The sequence below is a fragment of the Leptodactylus fuscus genome, chromosome 5, assembly GCF_031893055.1.
Source record: "Leptodactylus fuscus isolate aLepFus1 chromosome 5, aLepFus1.hap2, whole genome shotgun sequence".
NCBI lineage: Eukaryota > Metazoa > Chordata > Amphibia > Anura > Leptodactylidae > Leptodactylus > Leptodactylus fuscus.
In genome coordinates, this window is record NC_134269.1 from 14784937 (window position 1) to 14809476 (window position 24540).

The 24540-nt window shown below is 48.0% G+C and overlaps 1 protein-coding gene across 1 annotated transcript; it reads right to left on the minus strand.

Moving 5' to 3' along the window:
* Positions 1–389: 389 nt before the first annotated feature.
* LOC142202607 (uncharacterized) lies at positions 390–23553 on the minus strand. Its single transcript, XM_075272808.1, has 12 exons — positions 16752–23553; positions 15570–15662; positions 14197–14298; positions 13869–13990; positions 13501–13559; positions 12400–12536; positions 11711–11788; positions 3972–4128; positions 3649–3810; positions 2547–2656; positions 1842–1918; positions 390–1294 (listed from the first exon to the last, which is right to left on the minus strand). Exons 1-12 carry the CDS (start codon positions 23551–23553, stop codon positions 1259–1261), a joined length of 7935 nt encoding a protein of 2644 aa, XP_075128909.1. The 3' UTR covers positions 390–1258.
* Positions 23554–24540: the final 987 nt, after the last annotated feature.

A 24540-nucleotide genomic window follows, 5' to 3' on the forward strand; every position in this document is an offset into this window, starting at 1 on the left:
ACACAGCTTCCTTCAGCTGAGGTGTTGGAGCCCTGACTACCTGCAATGGGGTGCGTGCCACTGGGTGATGCAACGGTTGCTGCGGCAGGCTGGACCACCACAATGGAGCCACGGCTCTCCCAGCCACTTTATGGTGCCGCTGCATATGTTGATGTAGGGCTGTGGTGCCAACATGGGCACCCTGGCCACGCTTCACCTTCTACCCACAGATTGTTATACTGTACAAGGCTTTTTCTACACTTGGCAGTCCAGTGGTCCATCCAAACCTCTAGAATATGTATGTCTAACCTAAAACCATGATTCTGCACTAAACAGGAAATAAAAATTCCTGGCCGCACTTAAACGTTATTTTTTTAATAAATGATATCTTTATTTTTTGTATTCTCCCTCCAATGTACCATATATACAAACAATTCCGATGCATTATAAATAGGGGGTACATCATTGCACAGCTCACATGTTCATGTGCCTTTCTTTAATATAAAGAATATTATAAAATCAAATAAATAAAAATCATAATAATGCGATATAAATAAAAGGGGGGATTATTCAGGAGGGGATGGAGATTTGGAATATGAGAGAAGAATGAAATCAGTCAATGGGTCCAAGAGTCAGTGACTAGAGATGAAGGAGATGGGTAACCTTTAATGGTTTGTCTTCTTCCTACATTGATCCTGGTGGCCGCCAAGCCTTCGTAATGAGACTCTACTGGTCATATAATGGGTAACAGTTGGTTTGAGAATTTAGCAGCTCATTGGCGTCGCCATACTGTATGACTCTATGGCCATCCGACATATGGTGTCTTGTGGACATCTATGGCAACACAATTGATCCACTGATCCCAACGTCTTGGACTTTGGTTGTAGAGTTGTCCCCTCTCATTCTATGTGAAGTCTTCAGACTTATTAATTAAGCTAATGGAGATGATTTTGAGGTTCCCCCTTCAATCCATATTTATAATACAGTATATAATATCCATAAATGTTATGTACACTTCCACTTTTAATAGCATCATGATGTTTGTTACCACTGTACACACAGAACAGATCAGCCGTAGGATCTAATAGATTGTGAATAACCCCCTTTAGAAATAGACCTAATGACAAGTGATTGGCTCCAAAGTCATCTCCGGGTGGTATTGTCTTCTGGTGGACCACTGGGGTCTATCATCGTGACAGAGCTTGAGGTTATTACAATGTAACATAGTCCATTATTAAAGAATGTTGTCGGTCTCTAGATGACGATATCTTGGACTATTTTAGGCAAAAGAAACTTCTGGCCTTTGAATTTTTACCTAAACAGAAAAAGAAAGAACATCTCTAAAGAATTTATGTAAAAATTGAAATGTTTAGATCCTAAAATAATAAATAATTGGGTCATCTCAAGACGAGAGTACTTTTTATATGCCTATGAATGCTTTGTAAGGCCGGGACCCAGCGGTCCACATATACTATACAAGATGTGCCAAGAAAATGGCAAAAATTGTGACTCAACTTGGCAAATTTTTGTCACACCATGGCATATCTCAGTTACTGTACCCAGTATAGCTCACACCAGAAAATGGCTGTCATACCAAAAGTCCAAAACTGTTCATGGATCATGATGGTGTAGTTTGAGATCAAGTGCACCAACGTGCGAAAGAATGACTAAGAGGCCTCCAGTGTGTCCATGCATTACATGGATGACCATTCGTTTCTATGTCTACCAACTACTGCTGGATTTCTCCATAGACCGCATATTGACCTCTCTCTAAAATAGCCTTTAAGATAAAGCAGTTGAGAAGACTACCAGACTACTTGATGAAGATAAGGTAGCGTAAAGACACAACCCAATGAATTTACCTCTATTGTGGTATCTACGGTTTCCAAATTTGGCCTAAACTTCTCCTTGTTGGAGGAAAAGCTGCTCCTGGAGGAATCTGCAGAAGAGAATGAGAAATTAAAAAGAAGATCGTCAATATATCTCCATCTTAAGGTTTGTGTATATATCTTCCGAATGTGTAAAGGAAACCTAAAATGTTGGCAAAAAAAAATAAATCCCAAAACGCTCAAGCCTACGTAACAAAAACCATGCTGAACTATCTGTGGCAATAGATGAATATCCAGCACTCCGTGACTTCTTGTATATAAAAAAATAAAAAAAATTTTTTATATACAAGAAGTCACGGAGTGCTGGATATTCATCTATTGCCATTCTCTCCTTACCCTCCGGAAGGTTCTCCGTGCATCTCCAGGATACTTCTTGGGTCTCATTGCATCAGAAAAGTAAGATAATAAGCTTTATATATATATATTTTTGGACATATCAGTGCTGGGCTGTGATCACACTTTGCTTCACTGAACTATCTGTGGTCTGAAGTGATTGCCCGTAGCAAAGAATGGTTGTGGCTACTATCGAAACATCTGAAATGTAACCTACAGGTTATTATCAAATCAGAGACTTTTAGAAGATATGGGATCTCCTATAGGTAGGGACCCCATGACTTTACACCCCCCTCCTCCCCTTTATAGAGTTAAGAAGAGACTCAGATTATGAGATAAGCGTACCTTCTTCTCCTTCGTATAGACCACTACTCAGATTGGTGATACCACGCTCAGTGTGCCATTCATCTTCTTCCTCCTCACACCATATTTGATCATCAGTTGCATATGGATCCCTAAAATGAGGACACAACCGAAGGAATTGAACAAATGTGGGTTTTTTTATGGCTCTTATAAATTGAGATGGATGAACCTTACGAGTTTTGTTTCGCGAATATTCTCAAGGTTCACCAACCAGTTTCTTTACAGTCTAAGTTGAGAGTGCTTGACTCCCTTTAAAGGCATTGTCCATCTAACAAAACTCATTGTCATTAATAGAGTGGGATCTCCTGTTCTCAAGGATCCTCCTATCTTGACTGCAGTAGATGGTAGATACAATAAGCATCTCTAGATCTGGAGGACCTGTTTGATCTTGCAGGTAACCCATAGATTTGAATGATCTCTGTGTAATGCTTCGTTTTTCCTGTGATGGTCCTGAAGGTAGATTAGATACTACCAGATATTCCCACAGGTTACATCAGATGACTAGAAAGCCAGCAGGAGTACACTCTATAATCCAATTATTTTCATAGAACTCTTCTAACTAGAAAGGATCACCCAAAGGAGAAGACCTTTCCACAAGGACCTGTCAGGTGATTTCTACAGTCCTATCCATGAGCAGTATGTATAGAGAGAGGGAGGAGCTGATCTATGTGATATACTATAAGATTATATCATTTGAAGCAGGTTTTCAAAATAGGGTAAATGTGACCGGACTCCTTGACAACACTGTAAGAGTCCTGCTTGATCCAACCACTCAGGATCACTTTTGGGTACAGTGTAGGGTATTTTAGGTATATTGTGCCTTCCAGTTGAATCTTAACCTGCATTTCACAAGAACCATACTTTAATGGAGTCAATGGGAAACTGGATAAAACCTGGATGAAGGTTTCAGTAATCCATTACTCAGGTTTGAACCATGTAGTCATGTGAAAACCCCGACCCAACAGGATCCCACTGGTAACCAATTCTTGACATATTAAAAGGAAACATATTTTTGCCATATAGTTGACTGTTCACTCACTGAATATATAGTATTTTATAGTATTTTTCACAGTGTCATACTAACCAACTTTTGTCATTTGTCTTCCAAAAGATAAGGGCGAGTGCAACGCAAATTATAATCAACAGGATTGCGATGGCAGCTCCGACCCCACCGTAGACTCCAGACTTTAGTATCTTCCCGCTACAGTGAGAGGACGTGTAGATGTAGAGATCAGTTCTCGGGCATCTAGAGGGAAAGTTGAGATCATTAACCAACAGAAGCTATAAAATTTGGTATCCAGATGGCAAAAAGGGAGCACAAGCTACAGACCATAGTCAGAGTCAGGTGGTCGGGTACTAATATAGAAGCTAAGGGAAATGAAACAATCCCTTCAAGAAGATACTTACAGGCAACGTGGGCCTGTTTTGTTCTGGAGTTGACAACTTCCATCATTGCAACTTGGAAAACTTGTCTCGCAGTGAGATATGCAAACCAGTCCATCACTCGTAACCACTGGATCGTAGAATTCCCGAAAACCTTCTGGGACATTGCTTTTGCATATATCTGTAGATTTAATGAAACATTTTAGAAATAGAGACTCCAGTCCCATGTGCCACGTGCCACATCATATATCATGTGTCAGCTCCCTCATAGCAGCAAGCTGCCAGCTCTCCTGACTAGCAAGGACGAGCCTGCTGCAGAACCAGCGTTGATTTTCCGCAGGCTCGTCTTTGCTAGCTTGGCGAGCTGGCATCTTGCTGTTATGAGGGATCTGACTCTCTTTCTCACAGGAATGAATTGACCAGCGTTGATTGGCCAGTGTACAGCATTCGGCCAACCAACGCTGGTTCTGCCGGAGGCTTGTCTGTGAGGAGGAGGAGTCTAAATTCGGACGACAATGGAGACTGCTGTGGTCCAATCTTAGACTCCACCTCCTCACAGACAAGCCTCCGGCAGATCCAGCGTTGATTGGCCAAATGCTGTACACTGGCCAATCAACGCTGGTCTATTCATTCCTATGAGAAAAAGTAAGCTCCCTCGTAACAGCAAGCTGCCAGCACTCCCGACTAGCAAGGACGAGCCTGCGGCAAATCAATGCTGGTTCTGCTGCAGGCTCGTCCTTGCTAGTCAGGAGTGCTGGCAGCTTGCTGTTACGAGGGAGCTTACTTTTTATCAGCGCAACTGCAAGCTCTGTGCAGTTAAAGCGCACAGACTACATAGACTATAATGGGTTCCGTGTGCTTTAACTGCACAGCGCTCCTCCTAAACACTCTCCTCCTGCTATTTGTGAACTTGGTGACTCTCCTTTAGTCGAATAGTGGTCTCCCCTGAAACGAGCATTTTTTCATAGACTATAATGGGATTCAATATTCGATTGAGTAGTCGAATATTGAGGCTCTACTCAAAACGAATATCGAATCTTGAATATTTCACTGTGCACTCATCTCTAATCATGTGCCTTAGTATTTGCTGGGTAACCTAACTTCCAGATCACCTAGATTTGGTGTCCCTCAAAGTTCTTGACTAGAGATGAGCGAACAGTGTTCTATCGAACTCATGTTCGATCGGATATTAGGCTGTTCGGCATGTTCGAATCGAATCGAACACCGCGTGGTAAAGTGCGCCATTACTCGATTCCCCTCCCACCTTCCCTGGCGCCTTTTTTGCTCCAATAACAGCGCAGGGTAGGTGGGACAGGAACTACGACACCGGTGACGTTGAAAAAAGTAGGCAAAACCCATTGGCTGCCGAAAACATGTGACCTCTAATTTAAAAGAACAGCGCCGCCCAGCTTCGCGTCATTCTGAGCTTGCAATTCACCGAGGACGGAGGTTTCCGTCCAGCTAGCTAGGGCTTAGATTCTGGGTAGGCAGGGACAGGCTAGGATAGGAAGGAGAAGACAACCAACAGCTCTTATAAGAGCTAAATTCCAGGGAGAAGCTTGTCAGTGTAACGTGGCACTGACGGGCTCAATCGCCGCAACCCAGCTTTCCCAGGATCCTGAATGGAATACACTGTCAGTGTATTCCCGTATACCCGATATATACCCCGATACCCGTTCCAACGGTGTGCCCCCCCACCTTCACCCCAGAAATACCCTGCAAGTCCCCTAGCAATAGAATTGGGGCTATATACACCCACAATTTTTACTACTGGTATACAGTGCCATTGTCTGACTGGGAATTCAAAGAATATATTGGGAATACAAATACCCTCATTTCTTGCTACTGCCATATAGTGCCAGTGTCTGACTGGGAATTCAAAGAATATATTGGGGTTACGTGCACCCACAATTTTTACTACTGGTATACAGTGCCATTGTCTGACTGGGAATTCAAAGAATATATTGGGAATACAAATACCCTCATTTCTTGCTACTGCCATATAGTGCCAGTTTCTGACTGGGAATTCAAAGAATATATTGGGGTTACGTGCACCCACAATTTTTACTACTGGTATACAGTGCCATTGTCTGACTGGGAATTCAAAGAGTATATTGGGAATACAAATACCCTCATTTCTTGCTACTGCCATATAGTGCCAGTTTCTGACTGGGAATTCAAAGAATATATTGGGGTTACGTGCACCCACAATTTTTACTACTGGTATACAGTGCCAATTTCTAACTAGGAATTCAAAATGCGCAAGGCTCCCGGAAAGGGACGTGGACGAGGCCGTGGGCGAGGTCGGGGGAATGGTTCTGGGGAGCAAGGTAGCAGTGAAGCCACAGGGCGTCCCGTGCCTACTCCTGTGGGGCAGCAAGCATTGCGCCACTCCACAGTGCCAGGGTTGCTTGCCACATTAACTAAACTGCAGGGTACAAACCTTAGCAGGCCCGAGAACCAGGAACAGGTCTTGCAATGGCTGTCAGAGAACGCTTACAGCACATTGTCCAGCAGCCAGTCAGACTCTGCCTCCTCTCCTCCTATTACCCAACAGTCTTGTCTTCCTTCCTCCCAAAATTCCGAAGCTTTACAGAACAATAACCCAAACTGTCCCTGCTCCCCAGAGCTGTTCTCCGCTCCTTTCATTGTCCCTCAACCTGCCTCTCCACGTCACGATTCCACGAACCTAACAGAGGAGCATCTGTGTCCAGATGCTCAAACACTAGAGTCTCCTCCATCTCCGTTCGATTTGGTGGTGGATGACCAGCAACCCACCCTCATCGACGATGATGTGACGCAGTTGCCGTCAGGGCATCCAGTTGACCGGCGCATTGTGCGGGAGGAGGAGATGAGACAGGAGTTGGAAGAGGAAGTGGTGGATGATGAGGACACTGACCCGACCTGGACAGGGGGGATGTCAAGCGGGGAAAGTAGTGTGGATGTTGAGGCAGGTGCAGCACCAAAAAGGGTAGCTAGAGGCAGAGGCAGAGGTCAGCAGCTTAGGCGAAGCCAGGCCACACCCGGAATCTCCCAAGATGTTCCAGTTCGTACCCAGCCCCGAAAAACTCCCACCTCGAGGGCACGTTTCTCGAAGGTGTGGAGTTTTTTCAAGGAATGCGCCGAGGACAGATATAGTGTTGTCTGCACAATTTGCCTCTCGAAATTGATTAGGGGCTCTGAGAAGAGCAACCTGTCCACCACTTCAATGCGCCGTCATTTGGAATCCAAGCACTGGAATCAGTGGCAGGCAGCAACGGCAGGACAAAGGCCGCCTGCTGTTCACGCCACTGCCACTGCCTCTGCCACTGCCTCTGCCTCTGCCACTGCCACTGCTGACTGTGCTGGCGATGCACTCCAGAGGACGAGCCAGGACACCACTTCATCTGCCTCCGCCACTTTGTTGACTTCTACCTCATCCTCCCCTGGTCCTGTCTTATCTCCTTCTCCTGCACCATCAAAGGCACCATCAGGCGTTTCTTTACAACAACCCACCATCTCTCAGACATTGGAGCGGCGGCAGAAATACACTGCTAACCACCCACACGCGCAAGCCTTGAACGCCAACATCGCTAAACTGCTGGCCCAGGAGATGTTGGCGTTCCGGCTTGTTGAAACTCCCGCCTTCCTGGACCTGATGGCAACTGCGGCACCTCGCTATGCCGTCCCTAGCCGTCACTACTTCTCCCGGTGTGCCGTCCCCGCCTTGCACCAGCACGTGTCACTCAACATCAGGCTGGCCCTTAGTTCCGCGCTTTGCACAAAGGTCCACTTGACCACCGACGCGTGGACAAGTGCATGCGGACAGGGACGCTACATTTCACTGACGGCACACTGGGTGAATGTAGTTGAGGCTGGGACTGCTTCCCAAACTGGCCCGGTGTACCTCGTCTCCCCGCCTAACATTCCTGGCAGGGACACGAGAAGAACACCCCCCTCCTCCTCCTCCTCTACCGCCTCCTCCTCCGCCACCGCCTCCTCCTCCGCCACCGCCTCCTCCTCCGCTGTTAGATTGACCCCAGCTACGAGTTGGAAACGTTGCAGCACTGGCGTTGGTAGACGTCAGCAGGCTGTGCTGAAGCTGATCAGCTTGGGGGACAGACAGCACACTGCCTCCGAGGTGAGGGATGCCCTCCTCGATGAGACGGCAATATGGTTTGAGCCGCTGCACCTGGGCCCAGGCATGGTCGTTTGTGATAACGGCCGGAACCTGGTAGCAGCTCTGGAGCTTGCCGGACTCCAACATGTTCCATGCCTGGCCCACGTCTTCAACCTAGTGGTGCAACGTTTCCTAAAGAGCTACCCCAATGTTCCAGAGCTACTGGTGAAAGTGCGGCGCATGTGCGCCCACTTTCGCAAGTCGACAGTAGCCGCTGCTAGCTTAAAATCTCTCCAGCAACGCCTGCATGTGCCACAACACCGGCTTTTGTGCGACGTCCCCACACGCTGGAACTCAACGTTTCAGATGTTGAATAGAGTGGTTGAGCAGCAGAGACCTTTGATGGAATACCAGCTACAAAACCCTAGGGTGCCACAAAGTCAGCTGCCTCAGTTTCACATCCATGAGTGGCCATGGATGAGAGACCTTTGTGACATCCTACGGGTCTTTGAGGAGTCCACAAGGAGGGTGAGCTCTGAGGATGCGATGGTGAGCCTTACAATCCCGCTCTTGTGTGTTCTGAGAGAATCCCTGATTGACATCAGGGATAACTCAGATCACACAGAGGAGTTAGGGATAGCATCCGATCCGTCACAGCTGGAGAGTAGGTCCACACATCTGTCCGCTTCACTGCGTTTAATGGAGGAGGAGGAGGAGGAGGAAGAAGAGTTGTCCGATGATGTGATGGTGATACAGGAGGCTTCCGGGCAACTTCGAATTGTCCCATTGTTGCAGCGCGGATGGGTAGACATGGAGGATGAGGAGGAAATGGAGATTGAACTTTCCGGTGGGGCCAGAGGAGTCATGCCAACTAACACTGTGGCAGACATGGCTGAGTTCATGTTGGGGTGCTTTACAACCGACAAGCGTATTGTCAAAATCATGGAGGACAACCAGTACTGGATCTTTGCTATCCTTGACCCCCGGTATAAAAACAACATCTCGTCTTTTATTCCGGTAGAGGGGAGGGCCAATCGCATCAATGCTTGCCACAGGCAATTGGTGCAGAATATGATGGAGATGTTTCCAGCATGTGACGTTGGCGGCAGGGAGGGCAGTTCCTCCAGTAGGCAACCAAGTTCTCACCGGTCCACACAAACGAGGGGCACACTGTCTAAGGTCTGGGACACCTTGATGGCACCCCCTCGCCAAAGTGCCGCCACGGAGGGTCCTAGTGTCACCAGGCGTGAGAAGTATAGGCGCATGTTGCGGGAATACCTTTCCGACCACAGCCCTGTCCTCTCCGACCCCTCTGCGCCCTACACATATTGGGTGTCGAAGTTGGACCTGTGGCTTGAACTTGCCCTATATGCCTTGGAGGTGCTGTCCTGTCCTGCCGCCAGCGTCCTATCTGAGAGGGTGTTCAGTGCAGCCGGTGGCATCATCACTGACAAGCGCACCCGTCTGTCAGCTGAGAGTGCCGACCGGCTCACTTTGATAAAAATGAACCACCACTGGATAGAGCCTTCATTTTTGTGCCCACCTGTGTAAAGCACCCCAACATGAAACTCCATGTCTGTACTCAACCTCTCCAATTCCTCCGCATCCTCATACTCATCCACCATAAGCGTTGCACAATTCTGCTAATACTAGGCTCCCTCCAACATGATTTCCCCCAACTCTGCTGGTTAGAGGCTCCCTCCACCCTGATTTCCACCAACTCTGCTGGTTAGAGGCTCCCTCCACCCTGCTTTCCCACAACTCTGCTGGTTAGAGGCTCCCTCCACCATGAATTTGCCCAAACTGGGCTGTTTAGAGGCTCCCTCCACCATGAATTGGTCCAAACTGGGTTTTTTAGAGGCTCCCTCCACCATGAATTGGTCCAAACTGGGCTGTTTAGAGGCTCCCTCCACCATGAATTTGCCCAAACTGGGCTGTTTAGCGGCTCCCTCCACCATTAATTGGTCCAAACTGGGCTGGTTAGAGGCTCCCTCCACCATGAATTTGCCCAAACTGGGCTGTTTAGAGGCTCCCTCCACCATGAATTTGCCCAAACTGGGCTGGTTAGAGGCTCCCTCCACCATGAATTGGTCCAAACTGGGGTTTTTAGAGGCTCCCTCCACCATGAATTGGTCCAAACTTGGCTGTTTAGAGGCTCCCTCCACCATGAATTGGTCCAAACTGGGCTGGTTAGAGGCTCCCTCCGCCATGAATTTCCCAAAACTTGGCTGTTTAGAGGCTCCCTCCACCATTAATTGGTCCAAACTGGGCTGGTTAGAGGCTCCCTCCACCATGAATTTGCCCAAACTGGGCTGGTTAGAGGCTCCCTCCACCATGAATTGGTCCAAACTGGGTTTTTTAGAGGCTCCCTCCACCATGAATTTGCCCAAACTGGGCTGGTTAGAGGCTCCCTCCACCATGAATTGGTCCAAACTGGGGTTTTTAGAGGCTCCCTCCACCATGAATTTGCCCAAACTGGGGTGTTTAGAGGCTCCCTCCACCATGAATTTGCCCAAACTCTGCTGGTTAGAGGCTCAATCCACCCTGATTTTCAAAACAAATGTTGGTGCCAACCTCAACTTACTACAAGGGCCAAATTCACTGCTGGTGACAAGCTCTCCTCACTGCAAGTGCCAAATACACATGTTTCAAGGTGTTTTCCTACTGTCAGAGAGGTGGTATTGAGTGTGTAAAGTGTGTAGTTGTTAGGCTGTGATGTTGGGGTAATAGAGGGTCTTTGGTGTGTTAGATGCCCCCAGACATGCTTCCCCTGCTGTCCCAGTGTCATTCCAGAGGTGTTGGCATCATTTCCTGGGGTGTCATAGTGGACTTGGTGACCCTCCAGACACGGATTTGGGTTTCCCCCTTAACGAGTATCTGTTCCCCATAGACTATAATGGGGTTCGAAACCCGTTCGAACACACGAACATTGAGCGGCTGTTCGAATCGAATTTCGAACCTCGAACATTTTAGTGTTCGCTCATCTCTATTCTTGACCTTACTCACTATAAACAGCATAGTTAAAGGTGTTGTTTCTGCTTTCAGGATATTGGTGCCACGGCAAACAGCGTATCTCTATACATCCAGCTCCAAGAATTTTTGGTAAGCAGCTGATTTTGCCAGGTATTTCCACTACAGGCCACAGCAGCAGGGAATTGTAGTATTACATGACGGCCATTCAGATCAATAGTTGTCCTTATAATTGAGGCTTGAATCCACCAGGATGGAAGACTTTAAGGGCCCGTTCACATGGGCACAGAGGGGGCGGATTATGGTGCAGAATCCACGTTATAATCCACCCCCTCACAATGGTGGTCTATGGAGACCGTTAGCTTTCTTTTTTCCACTAGTGGCATGTTGCCGTTAGCGGAAAAAAGAAGCAAGTTGCCCTTTCTTCAAGCGGATTCCGAGGCTCGTTGAGCACCGGCATCTGCCTCACGGCAGCAACCTCCAGAATCAGCCCATTCATTTGAGCCTACTCCAGAGGGAGAAGTCGCGACTGTCGAAAGCCGCGACAGTTGTGGCAGGCGGATTTTGGTCCGACGTGGCTCCCTGCGTCACTCTCGGTGCCAAAATCCGCCCTTCCGCCCCCTGTGTGAACGGGGCCTAAAGGGGCTTTCCAGGGTTATGGTAAAAGTCTCCTCCCTACAAACATTTCACTTACCTTCTTTTGTTTGTATATTATCATTCTCTTTAGTGACAAAATCCTCAGAAATACAAGATGTATCGTTCATCTTCAGTCCTGTGAATAATAATAATAATAATAATAATAATAATAAAAAAAATTCCATTAAACTGTTAACAATTGTCCACCTACAACCTTTGACCTATGACATCCTTTTCAGCCGGTTCCTGGTATTCTTTTTGAGAGGTTGTAATCACAATATTAGTACATAAATCTAAAAGCCCCTTAGAGGAGAGTTCTGTCTACAATCATTTCCTGATAAAACCTGTACAATATATAGCTGAGGACACGCGTGTAGCTAGCAAAGATCAAGCCCATAGCAAACTTTTGACTGGGGCCCTCGTGGACCACACAAAGCATAGCATCCACTTTACTGGAACCCACACAATATAACACCCCCTTTACTGCCCCCCACATTGAAACATCTCCTATGTCTTAGGACTCCTAGGAACCTATCTATAAAACATAGTGTAGAATGCTCTTAGGGCTCCTAGGAACCTATCTATAAAACATAGTGTGGAATAAAAAGAGGAGTTTTTTGGAACTGGTAGTGACCGATATCATCCTCATTTCGTCAAGTCGATATCATATTGAAATGAATGATTGTAGAAAGAACTCCAGTAGAGTCTGCCTGTAATTAGTGTTGTATGTTATATGCTTTGACTTACCCGTGGCATTGCATACAATCTTGTTCAGCTCCTCTTTTACATTTTCAACAACGTTCTTATACTGTTCGGTTTCGTTGCCATCTGGCTCATATGGTATTTCGAATATAACACTGTGGTCCACTATTACACTTCCTGGTCTGTAGGTGAAAGGTATATCATGTTATTCCTATTATCCCAGCAGTGAAACAACTTATGGACTCCTAAAATCCATCCCTTCTAGATCTATAGTTTTCTAGGGGAATATGGTGCTACTACCCTGCGAAGAACCTCGCCACCTCAATCTCTGCAAACCTCATAACTTTACTCAATGTGCCCATCAAGGTCATAAAATAGATGTAAAGACTTGGTGACCAACATTGATGTTGCAATGGTGGGTTTATTCTGCAAGTTCGAGAAGGACCTGTACGCCTTTCGTGAAAGTTGAAATATTACAGGTTATGGGATTGTTGGAGATGACCGCTTGGGGAAATTGTCTTCAGCCTCATAGTTTTTTTTGCTTTGCTCTGGAGTTCTAGGTCTTGATGGTAGGGTTGAGCGATTGGGATCGGAAAAGATCTGATCCCGATCAGCGATCGAGCAAATTTCACGATCGGGATGGGCTGGAAAACTATCGAAAATCGGATTTCGAAATCTCAAGATCGGCTCAACCCTAAGATTGACTTTTCCCATAGAGAGGCATTGACTAGGGTTGAGTGATCGGGAAAGATCGTATCCCGATCGGCGATCGAGCAAATTTCATGATCGAGATCGGGATCGGCTGGAAAATGATCGGAAATCGGATTTCAAAATCGATCCTGAAATCTCAAGATCGGTTCCACCCTACTTGATGGACATGTGTCTTCATTCTTCCTAATCTATTGGTACTATGTCGCTTACGTTGGCCTTTGTATGACAATGGTTATTTTGTGGTAAACAATATTAAAAATTGGGGAGAAGAACCTTATCTGGCTACTGCATCTGTAGATTTTGCCTTGACAGTAATATTTTGTGGGGTTATCCCTGCAAACCAATCCCATCCTTAAAAAGTAACAAGAAGCTCTTCCAGGAGAAGTGGTGGAAGGTTCATTTCAATGGTAAATTGGATCTATGTGAAATATTTACCTGATTTCCAGAATTTCCACATCTTTGTAGCCTGGGACATCTTTATAGACCTCATTCATCTGTAATTGGAGGAAAGAAAGATAGTAAAACTATTACCCCATATCATATTATTTGATATCACTGGGTGGCCAGTGGACCCCATTGAGCGACCTGGTTCTTCTCGGGCTTATTGTTCCACGGTTGATACTGACCATATATGTTGATTTTTATAACTACAACAGTATTTGGACTGGTAACACCCACAAAAGCATAAAACACCATCTTAGAGCACCCAAACTATTCACTGAAGCCAACCTTCAGTAAGGACAGGCCCACAGACCTAGGCAGTGCCCCTTGAAGTCATCAAATTTTTGGTGGCCAAGACTCACCTCCGTCTTAAAATTTTTCTCAAACTCTTTGTATTCCGTGGTGTCATTTTGGGCCAGTTCCTCAGTAAATTGTAGGTTAACAAATCGGAGCTCCACTTCTACAGTAGCTGAAAAGCTCGTACCTGTGTACAGAAAATTATTTGGTCATTGCAAGAACGTTCCATCACATGTAGCCATGTCACATGCTGAAATACTCTGTGCCGTTTGTTGGGTTTTGCTCCTGTATATTGGGGCAGATTTATTGAGACTAGCGTAGGGAACGGGATGCACACTGAAGCAATGAATGTATATTTATACAGTGTATATGTGGCAGAAAGAAGACACTTACCCATCTCAAATCTGTCTAAGATGTTTTCACAAAATGGTCCATAAAATTCATCTAGACATATGCATTTTATTCCATCGTGCGTGCCGCCATTCTGACATTGTACTGTAGAAGAGAATTACACTGTTATAATGTACTCATGGAAAGATATGTGTGTACAATACCATAGAAGGCCTGAGGACTGTCCACATGGGTCATTGGGGAAAAAGTCTTGGCATGGTCACACCACATGGATTGATTCTGAACATGTGGGAGGCCAGCTTAAGGATGAAGCAGTTGGAGGCCGGTAAGACGGTTGTAGCCTGTGGCGTAACTACCGAGGTATTAGTGGCCCGGGACATTAGGGGCTCTGCGACAGACGCTACCGCTGCGTTTCTTTTTTCTTTTCTTAATAGGCCTTTACCGGCTGCAGTTACTCCAGCCGGTAACGGCCTCATTTACTTACCGATCCTGGCAGGAATCGGTAAGTGACGCCACGGGCCCCGCAAACATCATTTCATTATTATACTCGGGGGTCACCACCGAGGAGTGCAGCGGAGGCGGAGATAGGTAAGTAACATTGTTTTTTATGTTGGTACTCCCCTTCAGTCTCTGATTATTATACTCTATATACCCCAGAGTATAATGATTGTTCATAGTATCCACAGTGGAGCATAATATTGTGTGTAGGGGCCACTATGGGGAATAATAGAGAGCGCAGGAAGCGGGGGGGGGGGGGCGGTCGAGGTCTTCGGCAGGCGACGGCCAGGGGGGAAAGGGGGCATGTCAAAAGTTTGCCACGGGGCCCTGCCATTCCTAGTTACACCACTGGTTGTAGCTGATGGGCAGCCATGATGCTGCAGAGGACCAGGTCAACATGGCCTTGTGGGTAAATCCATTAACAAGGAATGTTTCATGGTCCATTAGAAAACCACAAGGACTGTTGTATGGTTTTCGCCTGTATTACTGCCACCTCAGTCACTATATGGAGCAGTGTATACTAATAGCAGTGTCCTGTGAAATGACAAACAAGTCACTACATACAGAGTCCCCCCTTATTATATACAATGACCTGCCTTATTATACACCGTGGCCTCCTTTATTGTATAGAGTCCCCCCTTATTATATTCAGAAGTCTTTCTTATTACTTGTAGAGTCCTCCCTTTTTATATACAGAGCCTTTCCTTATTATATTAGTCTCTTGCCTGCATCACTGATATCTGTAAGCAAATCTGGCCCCGCCCCCAGTGCACTTACACAAGAGTCTTTGAAAAAGTCAAGGCACAATTTGCTACCACTGTATATGTAACTAGTAATGTGTCAGGCTAATCTTTGCTAACTTCCATCTGTACCGTCTATAGGTGACCTAAGCTAAGTAACTAATATAAGGAATTTACCTCTGTATAAGGGGAATTCACACAATGGTCCATAAAATTCATCAAGACATATGCACTTTATTCCATCGTACGTGCCGCCATTCTGACATTGTACTGTAGGAGAGAATTACACCGTAAGGGCTAGTTCACACGGGGACATGAAGCCACATGTTATTTACGTGTGAACTAACCCTTATAATGTACTTAGGGAAAGATATGTGTGTGCATAGAAATGCTGCAGTGGCCAGTGGGCAACCATGATGCTGCAGAAGACCAAGCCAATATGGCCTTGGGGGTAAATCCATTCACAAGGAATATTTCATAGTCCATAAGAAAACCACAAGGGCTTGAGCTCCTGACGCGTTTTCTGCCACATTATCATCCTCCCTTATTAGCCTGTCCTACTTAATATTATACATGTGAAAGTTTGTGTGTTTTGGTGGTTTGTTCCTCAATCACGAAAAAACGGCTGAACGGATTGGAATTAAATTTGGCCCATAGATAGATTGTAACCTCAATTAACACATAGGCTACTTTTTATCCCGGTAAATGACATGGCTTCACGACTGGTAGGAACAAATTTATGTTCGTACCAGACTAAAGGACCTTTGATGACATCATCAAAGGTCCTTGACCCGTCTAGGATTGGATCACGTTATTGTATGGGCGGAGCTATATAGTATTGAACCGAGTCCTTTCCTTATTATATACAGTGATCTCCCTTATTATATGCAGCCTCCTCCTTTATTATATAAAGGGTCCTCCCTTATTATACAGCTTGCATAGATTTCAGTTCTGGCCAACTAGACCTTCCTAAATGCAGAAGAAGTCAGAGGAGGAGCGGTTTACAAGGTATAGGAATTGTCAGTCTTAATACTTCCCCCTATTCTGTAACATGCGGCTTTTCATTACCCACTTCATAATATCCATAATGTCCTTCTTATAGATCATACGGTTATGTGCTAAATCACCAATGGAGCATGACCTCATACTGGTGACCTCATGACCATGAGCATGACCTCATACTGGTTTGGTGTCACACTGGGAACCCATCATGGGCACTAAAAAGGCAGATGGAAAGGGATTTCTTGATAAGACAACCCCTTTAACATATCATTCTATCACCAATAAACATTAGATTTTTATTACATTATTACATGTTTCATGATTCAATCTAAAAGTCAAATCAAAAACTCTACTCACCTGCTGGAGTTGTAGTTGCTGTAGTTGTTGTAGTTGTAGTAGTAGTTGTGGTTGTAGTTGTAGATGTCGATGTCAACTTGGTCGTTGAAGGATTGGTAGAAGGAACCACAGTAGATGGAGATTTGGTGGTAGGTGGTGTTGAATGTGTCGAAGTCAGAGTTTCTGTAGTTAGAGTTGTTGATTTGGGAGGCGTTGTAGACGTTGTAGATTTTTTGGTTGTCATTGAGGTGGATGTTGGTTTCTCAGTTTTCAAAGATGATGTTGTCACAGATGAGGTTTCTCCAGAACCTCCTGTTGTCATCGGTGATTTCGTTGACTGAAGTTCTCCATTTCCCACTGTTGTTTTCATTGTTGTAACCACCTTAGTGGTTGAAGATTGAGATTCCACAGTGTTCACTTTAGTAGAAGTTTCTTTAGTGGAACTTAGAGTTGAACCTTCAGATGTTCTAGGTGTTGTGACATATGGTGTTGATAAATCACCAGTTGTGTGAATATTTGTAGTTATTTTTGTGGTCGTATTTGCATTTACTGAAGTAGATAAATGGATAGTAGAACTTTCTCCATGAACACCAGTAGTATACAGAGCTGTGGATGCTTTCCCTGTGCTGTAAGCCTCTCCAGAGGAGGAAATGGTGGTAAGTGGTGTTGAGGGTTTTGAAGATAGAGTTCCTGTTGTTAGTAGAGTTGTTGAGTTCATAGGCATTGTAGACATAAACTCCGTGACTGGCAATGGTTTAGTTGATGGTGCAGTTGATAGAGAAACATCAGTTGATGTGAAGGCCGATGAGGCTGATGTTGTTTTCTCAGTCTCCAGAGGTGACTTTGTCACAGATGACGTTTCTCCAGAACCTCCTGTTGTCATCAATGGCTCACTTGTGTGAAGTTCTCCATATCCCACTGTAGTTTTAATTGTTGGTATCATAGTAATAGTTGAAGATTGAGATTCAATAGTGTTCACATTAGTAGAAAATTCTGCAGAGGAACTTAGAGTTGAGCCTTCAGATATTTTAACTGTTGTGACAGATGGTGTTGTTAAGTCTTCAGTTGAGACTACATTTGTAGTTATTTTGGTTGAATGAGTTCCATTTACTGAAGAAGATAAATGGATGGTAGAACTTTCTCCAGAAACACCACGACTAGTAAACAAAGCTGGAGATGTTTTTTCTGTGCTAAAAACCCCTTCAGTATACAATCTAGTAGTAGAAAATTGAGGAATTGTATATGAAGTCGTCGTAGGTTTTGTAAAAAACTCATCTGTGGTATGGAAATCGGTAACTGCTTGAGAAGTTTTTGAATTAATTCCTGTTGTATATGTTACAGTTGTGGTTTGTTTAACTTCTGAACCTTCTGGAGTTGTGCCTATCTCAGTGAAGGCCAAGGTTGTAGTTTCATTAACTCCTGCAGTTTCTTGTGTTGTTTGTACTTCACTAACTTTTTGGGATGTTTCGGTTATCACAGGTGGTGTTGATTCAGTACCTCCAGACACTTTAGGGGTGGTGAATGCCTCAGTTACAGGTGATGGTGTTGTTTCCGTGTCTCCGGACCCCTCAGGCATTGTCAGGATCTCAGGGGTGGCAGTTGAGGTGGGTTCAGTGTCAGAGGTGGTAAATGCCTCAGTTACAGGTGAAGGTGTTGTTTCCATGTCTCCGGACCCCTCAGGCATTGTCGGAATCTCAGGGGCGGCAGTTGAGGGGGGTTCAGTGTCTCCAGTGCCTTCAGGGGTGGTGAATGCCTCAGTTACAGGTGAGGGTGTTGTTTCCATGTCTCCGGACCACTCAGGCGTTGTTGGAATCTCAGGGGCAGCAGTTGAGGTGGGTTCAGTGACTCCAGAGTCTTCAGGGGTGGTGAATGCCTCAGTTACAGGTGAGGGTGTTGTTTCCATGCCTCCGGACCCCTCAGGTGTTGTCGGGATCTCAGGGGTGGCAGTTGAGGTGGGTTCAGTGTCTCCAGAGCCTTCAGGGGTGGTGAATGCCTCAGTTACAGGTGAGGGTGTTGTTTCCATGTCTCCGGACCCCTCAGGCGTTGTCAGGATCTCAGGGGCAGCAGTTGAGGTGGGTTCAATATCTACAGAGCCTTCAGGGGTGGTGAATGCCTCAGTTACAGTTGAGGGAGTTGTTTCCATGTCCCCAGACCCCTCAGGCGTTGTCGGGATCTCAGGGGCGGCAGTTGAGGTGGGTTCAGTGTCTCCAGAGCCTTCAGGGGTGGATAATGCCTCAGTTACAGGTAAGAGTGTTGTTTCCATGTCTCCCGACCCCTCAGGCATTGTAGGGATCTCAGGGGCAGCAGTTGAGGTTGCTTCAGTGTCTCCATAGCCTTCAGGGGTCGTGATTGCCTCAGTTACAGGTGAAAGTGTTGTTTCCATATCTCCGGACCCCTCAGGCGTTGTCGGGATCTCAGGAGCGGCAGTTGAGGTCGCTTCAGTGTCTCCATAGCCTTCAGGGGTCGTGATTGCCTCAGTTACAGGTGAGGGTGTTGTTTCCATGTCTCCGGACCCCTCAGGCGTTGTCAGGATCTCAGGGGCGGCAGTTGAGGTGGGTTCACTGTCTCCAGAGCCTTCAGGGGTCGTGATTACCTCAGTTACAGGTGAGGGTGTTGTTTCCATGTCTCCGGACCCCTCAGACATTGTCGGGACCTCAGGGGCAGCAGTTGAGGTGGGTTCAGTGTCTCCAGAGCCTTCAGGGGTGGTGAGTGCCTCAGTTACAGGTGAGGGTGTTGTTTCCATGTCTATGGAACCCTCAGGCGTTGTTGGGATCTCCGGGACGGCAGTTGAAGTGGGTTCAGTGTCTCCAGAGCCTTCAGGGGTAGTGAATACCTCAGTTACAGGTGAGGCTGTTGTTTCCATATCTCCAGACCCCTCAGGCGCTGTCGGAATCTCAGGGGCAGCAGTTGAGGTGGGTTCAGTGTCTCCAGAGACTTCAGGCAAGGTGAATGCCTCAGTTGCAGGTGAAGGTGTTGTTTCCATGTCTCCCGACCCCTCAGGCATTGTGGGGATATCAGGGGCGGCAGTTGAGGTGGGTTCAGTGTCTCCAGAGCCTTCAGGGGTGGAGAATGCCTCAGTTACAGGTGAGGGTGTTGTTTCCATGTCTCCAGACCCCTCAGACGTTGTCGGGACCTCAGGGGCAGCAGTTGATGTGGGTTCAGTGTCTCCAGAGCCTCCAGGGGTCGTGAATGCCTCAGTTACAGGTGAAGGTGTTGTTTCCATGTCTCCGGACCCCTCAGGCATTGTCGGAATCTCAGGGGCGGCAGTTGAGGGGGGTTCAGTGTCTCCAGTGCCTTCAGGGGTGGTGAATGCCTCAGTTACAGGTGAGGGTGTTGTTTCCATGTCTCCGGACCACTCAGGCGTTGTTGGAATCTCAGGGGCAGCAGTTGAGGTGGGTTCAGTGACTCCAGAGTCTTCAGGGGTGGTGAATGCCTCAGTTACAGGTGAGGGTGTTGTTTCCATGCCTCCGGACCCCTCAGGTGTTGTCGGGATCTCAGGGGTGGCAGTTGAGGTGGGTTCAGTGTCTCCAGAGCCTTCAGGGGTGGTGAATGCCTCAGTTACAGGTGAGGGTGTTGTTTCCATGTCTCCGGACCCCTCAGGCGTTGTCAGGATCTCAGGGGCAGCAGTTGAGGTGGGTTCAATATCTACAGAGCCTTCAGGGGTGGTGAATGCCTCAGTTACAGTTGAGGGAGTTGTTTCCATGTCCCCAGACCCCTCAGGCGTTGTCGGGATCTCAGGGGCGGCAGTTGAGGTGGGTTCAGTGTCTCCAGAGCCTTCAGGGGTGGATAATGCCTCAGTTACAGGTAAGAGTGTTGTTTCCATGTCTCCCGACCCCTCAGGCATTGTAGGGATCTCAGGGGCAGCAGTTGAGGTTGCTTCAGTGTCTCCATAGCCTTCAGGGGTCGTGATTGCCTCAGTTACAGGTGAAAGTGTTGTTTCCATATCTCCGGACCCCTCAGGCGTTGTCGGGATCTCAGGAGCGGCAGTTGAGGTCGCTTCAGTGTCTCCATAGCCTTCAGGGGTCGTGATTGCCTCAGTTACAGGTGAGGGTGTTGTTTCCATGTCTCCGGACCCCTCAGGCGTTGTCAGGATCTCAGGGGCGGCAGTTGAGGTGGGTTCACTGTCTCCAGAGCCTTCAGGGGTCGTGATTACCTCAGTTACAGGTGAGGGTGTTGTTTCCATGTCTCCGGACCCCTCAGACATTGTCGGGACCTCAGGGGCAGCAGTTGAGGTGGGTTCAGTGTCTCCAGAGCCTTCAGGGGTGGTGAGTGCCTCAGTTACAGGTGAGGGTGTTGTTTCCATGTCTATGGAACCCTCAGGCGTTGTTGGGATCTCCGGGACGGCAGTTGAAGTGGGTTCAGTGTCTCCAGAGCCTTCAGGGGTAGTGAATACCTCAGTTACAGGTGAGGCTGTTGTTTCCATATCTCCAGACCCCTCAGGCGCTGTCGGAATCTCAGGGGCAGCAGTTGAGGTGGGTTCAGTGTCTCCAGAGACTTCAGGCAAGGTGAATGCCTCAGTTGCAGGTGAAGGTGTTGTTTCCATGTCTCCCGACCCCTCAGGCATTGTGGGGATATCAGGGGCGGCAGTTGAGGTGGGTTCAGTGTCTCCAGAGCCTTCAGGGGTGGAGAATGCCTCAGTTACAGGTGAGGGTGTTGTTTCCATGTCTCCAGACCCCTCAGACGTTGTCGGGACCTCAGGGGCAGCAGTTGATGTGGGTTCAGTGTCTCCAGAGCCTCCAGGGGTCGTGAATGCCTCAGTTACAGGTGAGGGTGTTGTTTCCATGTCTCCGGACCCCTCAGGCATTGTCGGGATATCTGGGGTGGCAGTTGAGGTGGGTTCAGTGTCTCCAGAGCCTTCAGGGGTGGTGAGTGCCTCAGTTACAAGTGAGGCTGTTGTTTCCATGTCTCCCGACCCCTCAGGCATTGTAGGGATCTCAGGGGCAGCAGTTGAGGTCGCTTCAGTGTCTCCATAGCCTTCAGGGGTCGTGATTGCCTCAGTTACAGGTGAAAGTGTTGTTTCCATATCTCCGGACCCCTCAGGCGTTGTCAGGATCTCAGGAACGGCAGTTGAGAAGAGTTCAGTGTCTCCAGAGCCTTCAGGGGTGGTGAATGCCTCAGTTACAGGTGAGGGTGTTGTTTCCATGTCTCCGGACCCTTCAGATGTAGTCCATATCTCAGGGCCAGCAGTTGAGGTGGTTTCAGTGACTCCAGAGTCTTCAGGGGTGGTGAATGCCTCAGTTACAGGTGAGGGTGTTGTTTCCATGTCTCCGGACCCCTCAGGCGTTGTCGGGATCTCAGGGACGGCAGCTGAGGTGGGTTCAGTGTCTTCAGATCCTTCAGGAGTAGTGAATGCCTCAGTTACAGGTGAGGCTGTTGTTTCCATGTCTCCGGACCCCTCAGGTGTTGTCAGGATCTCAGGGGTGGCAGTTGAGGTTGGTTCAGTGTCTCCAGAGCCTTCAGGGGTCGTAAATGCTTCAGTTACAGCTGAGGGTGTTGATTCCATGTCTCCGGACCCTTCAGGTGTAGTCGGTATCTCAGGGCCGGCAGGTGAGGTGGATTGAGTGTCTCCAGAGCCTTCAGGGGTCGTGAATGCCTCAGTTACAGGAGAAGGTGTTGTTTCCATGTCTCCGGACCCCTCAGGCATTGTCGGAATCTCAGGGGCAGCAGTTGAGGTGGGTTCAGTGTCTCCAGAGCCTTCAGGGGTGGTGAATGCCTCAGTTACAGGTGAAGGTGTTGTTTTAATGTCTCCGGACCCCTCAGGCGTTGTCGGGATCACAGGAGCGGCAGTTGAGGTTGGTTCAGTGTCTCCAGAGCCTTCAGGGGTGGTTAATGCCTCAGTTACAGGTAAGAGTGTTGTTTCCATGTCTCCGGACCCCTCAGGCATTGTCGGGACCTCAGGGGCGGCAGTGGAGGGCGTTTCAGTGTCTCCAGAACCTTCAGGGGTGGTGAATGCCTCAGTTACTGGTGAGGTTGTTGTTTCAAGGTCTCCGGACCCCTCAGGTGTTGTCGGGATCTCAGGGGTGGCAGTTGAGGTTGGTTCAGTGTCTCCAGAGCCTTCAGGGGTTGTGATTGCCTCAGTTACAGGTAATAGTGTTGTTTCCATGTCTCCAGACCCCTCAGGCGTTGTCGGGACCTCAGGGGCAGCAGTGGAGGGCGTTTCAGTGTCTCCATAACCTTCAGGGGTGGTTAATGCCTCAGTTACTGGTGAGGGTGTTGTTTCCATGTCTCCAGACCCCTCAGGTGTTGTCAGGATCTCAGGGACGGCAGTTGAGGTTGGTTCAGTGTCTCCAGAGCCTTCAGGGGTCGTAAAAGCTTCAGTTACAGGTGAGGGTGTTGATTCAATGTCTCCGGACCCTTCAGGTGTAGTCGGTATCTCAGGGCCGGCAGGTGAGGTGGATTCAGTGTCTCCAGAGACTTCAGGGGTCGTGATTGCCTCAGTTACAGGAGAAGGTGTTGTTTCCATGTCTCCGGACCCCTCAGGCATTGTCGGGATCTCCGGGGCGGCAGTTGAAGTGGGTTCAGTGTCTCCAGAGCCTTCAGGGGTAGTGAATGCCTCAGTTGCAGATGAGGCTGTTGTTTCCATGTCTCCGGACCCCTCAGGCATTGTCGGAATCTCAGGGGCAGCAGTTGAGGTGGGTTCAGTGTCTCCAGAGCCTTCAGGGGTGGTGAATGCCTCAGTTACAGGTGAAGGTGTTGTTTTAATGTCTCCGGACCCCTCAGGCGTTGTCGGGATCACAGGAGCGGCAGTTGAGGTTGGTTCAGTGTCTCCAGAGCCTTCATGGGTGGTCAATGCCTCAGTTACAGGTAAGAGTGTTGTTTCCATGTCTCCAGACCCCTCAGGCGTTGTCGGGACCTCAGGGCCGGCAGGTGAGGTGGATTCAGTGTCTCCAGAGCCTTCAGGGGTCGTGAATGCCTCAGTTACAGGAGAAGGTGTTGTTTCCATGTCTCCGGACCCCTCAGGCATTGTCGGGATCTCCGGGGCGGCAGTTGAAGTGGGTTCAGTGTCTCCAGAGCCTTCAGGGGTAGTGAATGCCTCAGTTGCAGATGAGGCTGTTGTTTCCATGTCTCCGGACCCCTCAGGCATTGTCGGAATCTCAGGGGCAGCAGTTGAGGTGGGTTGAGTGTCTTCAGATCCTTCAGGAGTAGTGAATGCCTCAGTTACAGGTGAGGCTGTTGTTTCCATGTCTCCGGACCCCTCAGGTGTTGTCAGGATCTCAGGGGCGGCAGTTGAGGTTGGTTCAGTGTCTCCAGAGCCTTCAGGGGTCGTAAATGCTTCAGTTACAGCTGAGGGTGTTGATTCCATGTCTCCGGACCCTTCAGGTGTAGTCGGTATCTCAGGGCCGGCAGGTGAGGTGGATTCAGTGTCTCCAGAGCCTTCAGGGGTCGTGAATGCCTCAGTTACAGGAGAAGGTGTTGTTTCCATGTCTCCGGACCCCTCAGGCATTGTCGGAATCTCAGGGGCAGCAGTTGAGGTGGGTTCAGTGTCTCCAGAGCCTTCAGGGGTGGTGAATGCCTCAGTTACAGTTGAAGGTGTTGTTTTAATGTCTCCGGACCCCTCAGGCGTTGTCGGGATCACAGGAGCGGCAGTTGAGGTTGGTTCAGTGTCTCCAGAGCCTTCAGGGGTCGGAAAAGCTTCAGTTACAGGTGAGGGTGTTGATTCCATGTCTCCGGACCCTTCAGGTGTAGTCGGTATCTCAGGGCCGGCAGGTGAGGTGGATTCAGTGTCTCCAGAGACTTCAGGGGTCGTGAATGCCTCAGTTACAGAAGAAGGTGTTGTTTCCATGTCTCCGGACCCCTCAGGCATTGTCGG

Bases quoted from the DNA above. Each gene is read 5' to 3' on its own strand.
- LOC142202607 (XM_075272808.1), bottom strand. From the start codon at position 23,553: ATGGAAACAACACTCTTACCTGTAACTGAGGCATTGACCACCCATGAA. The intron at 13,991-14,196 runs GTAAGTGTCTTC...TTCTGTACACAG, and splicing joins CTTAGACAGATTTGAGATGG to GTACGAGCTTTTCAGCTACT. The intron at 3,811-3,971 runs GTAAGTATCTTC...CTTTCCCTCTAG, and splicing joins AAAACAGGCCCACGTTGCCT to ATGCCCGAGAACTGATCTCT.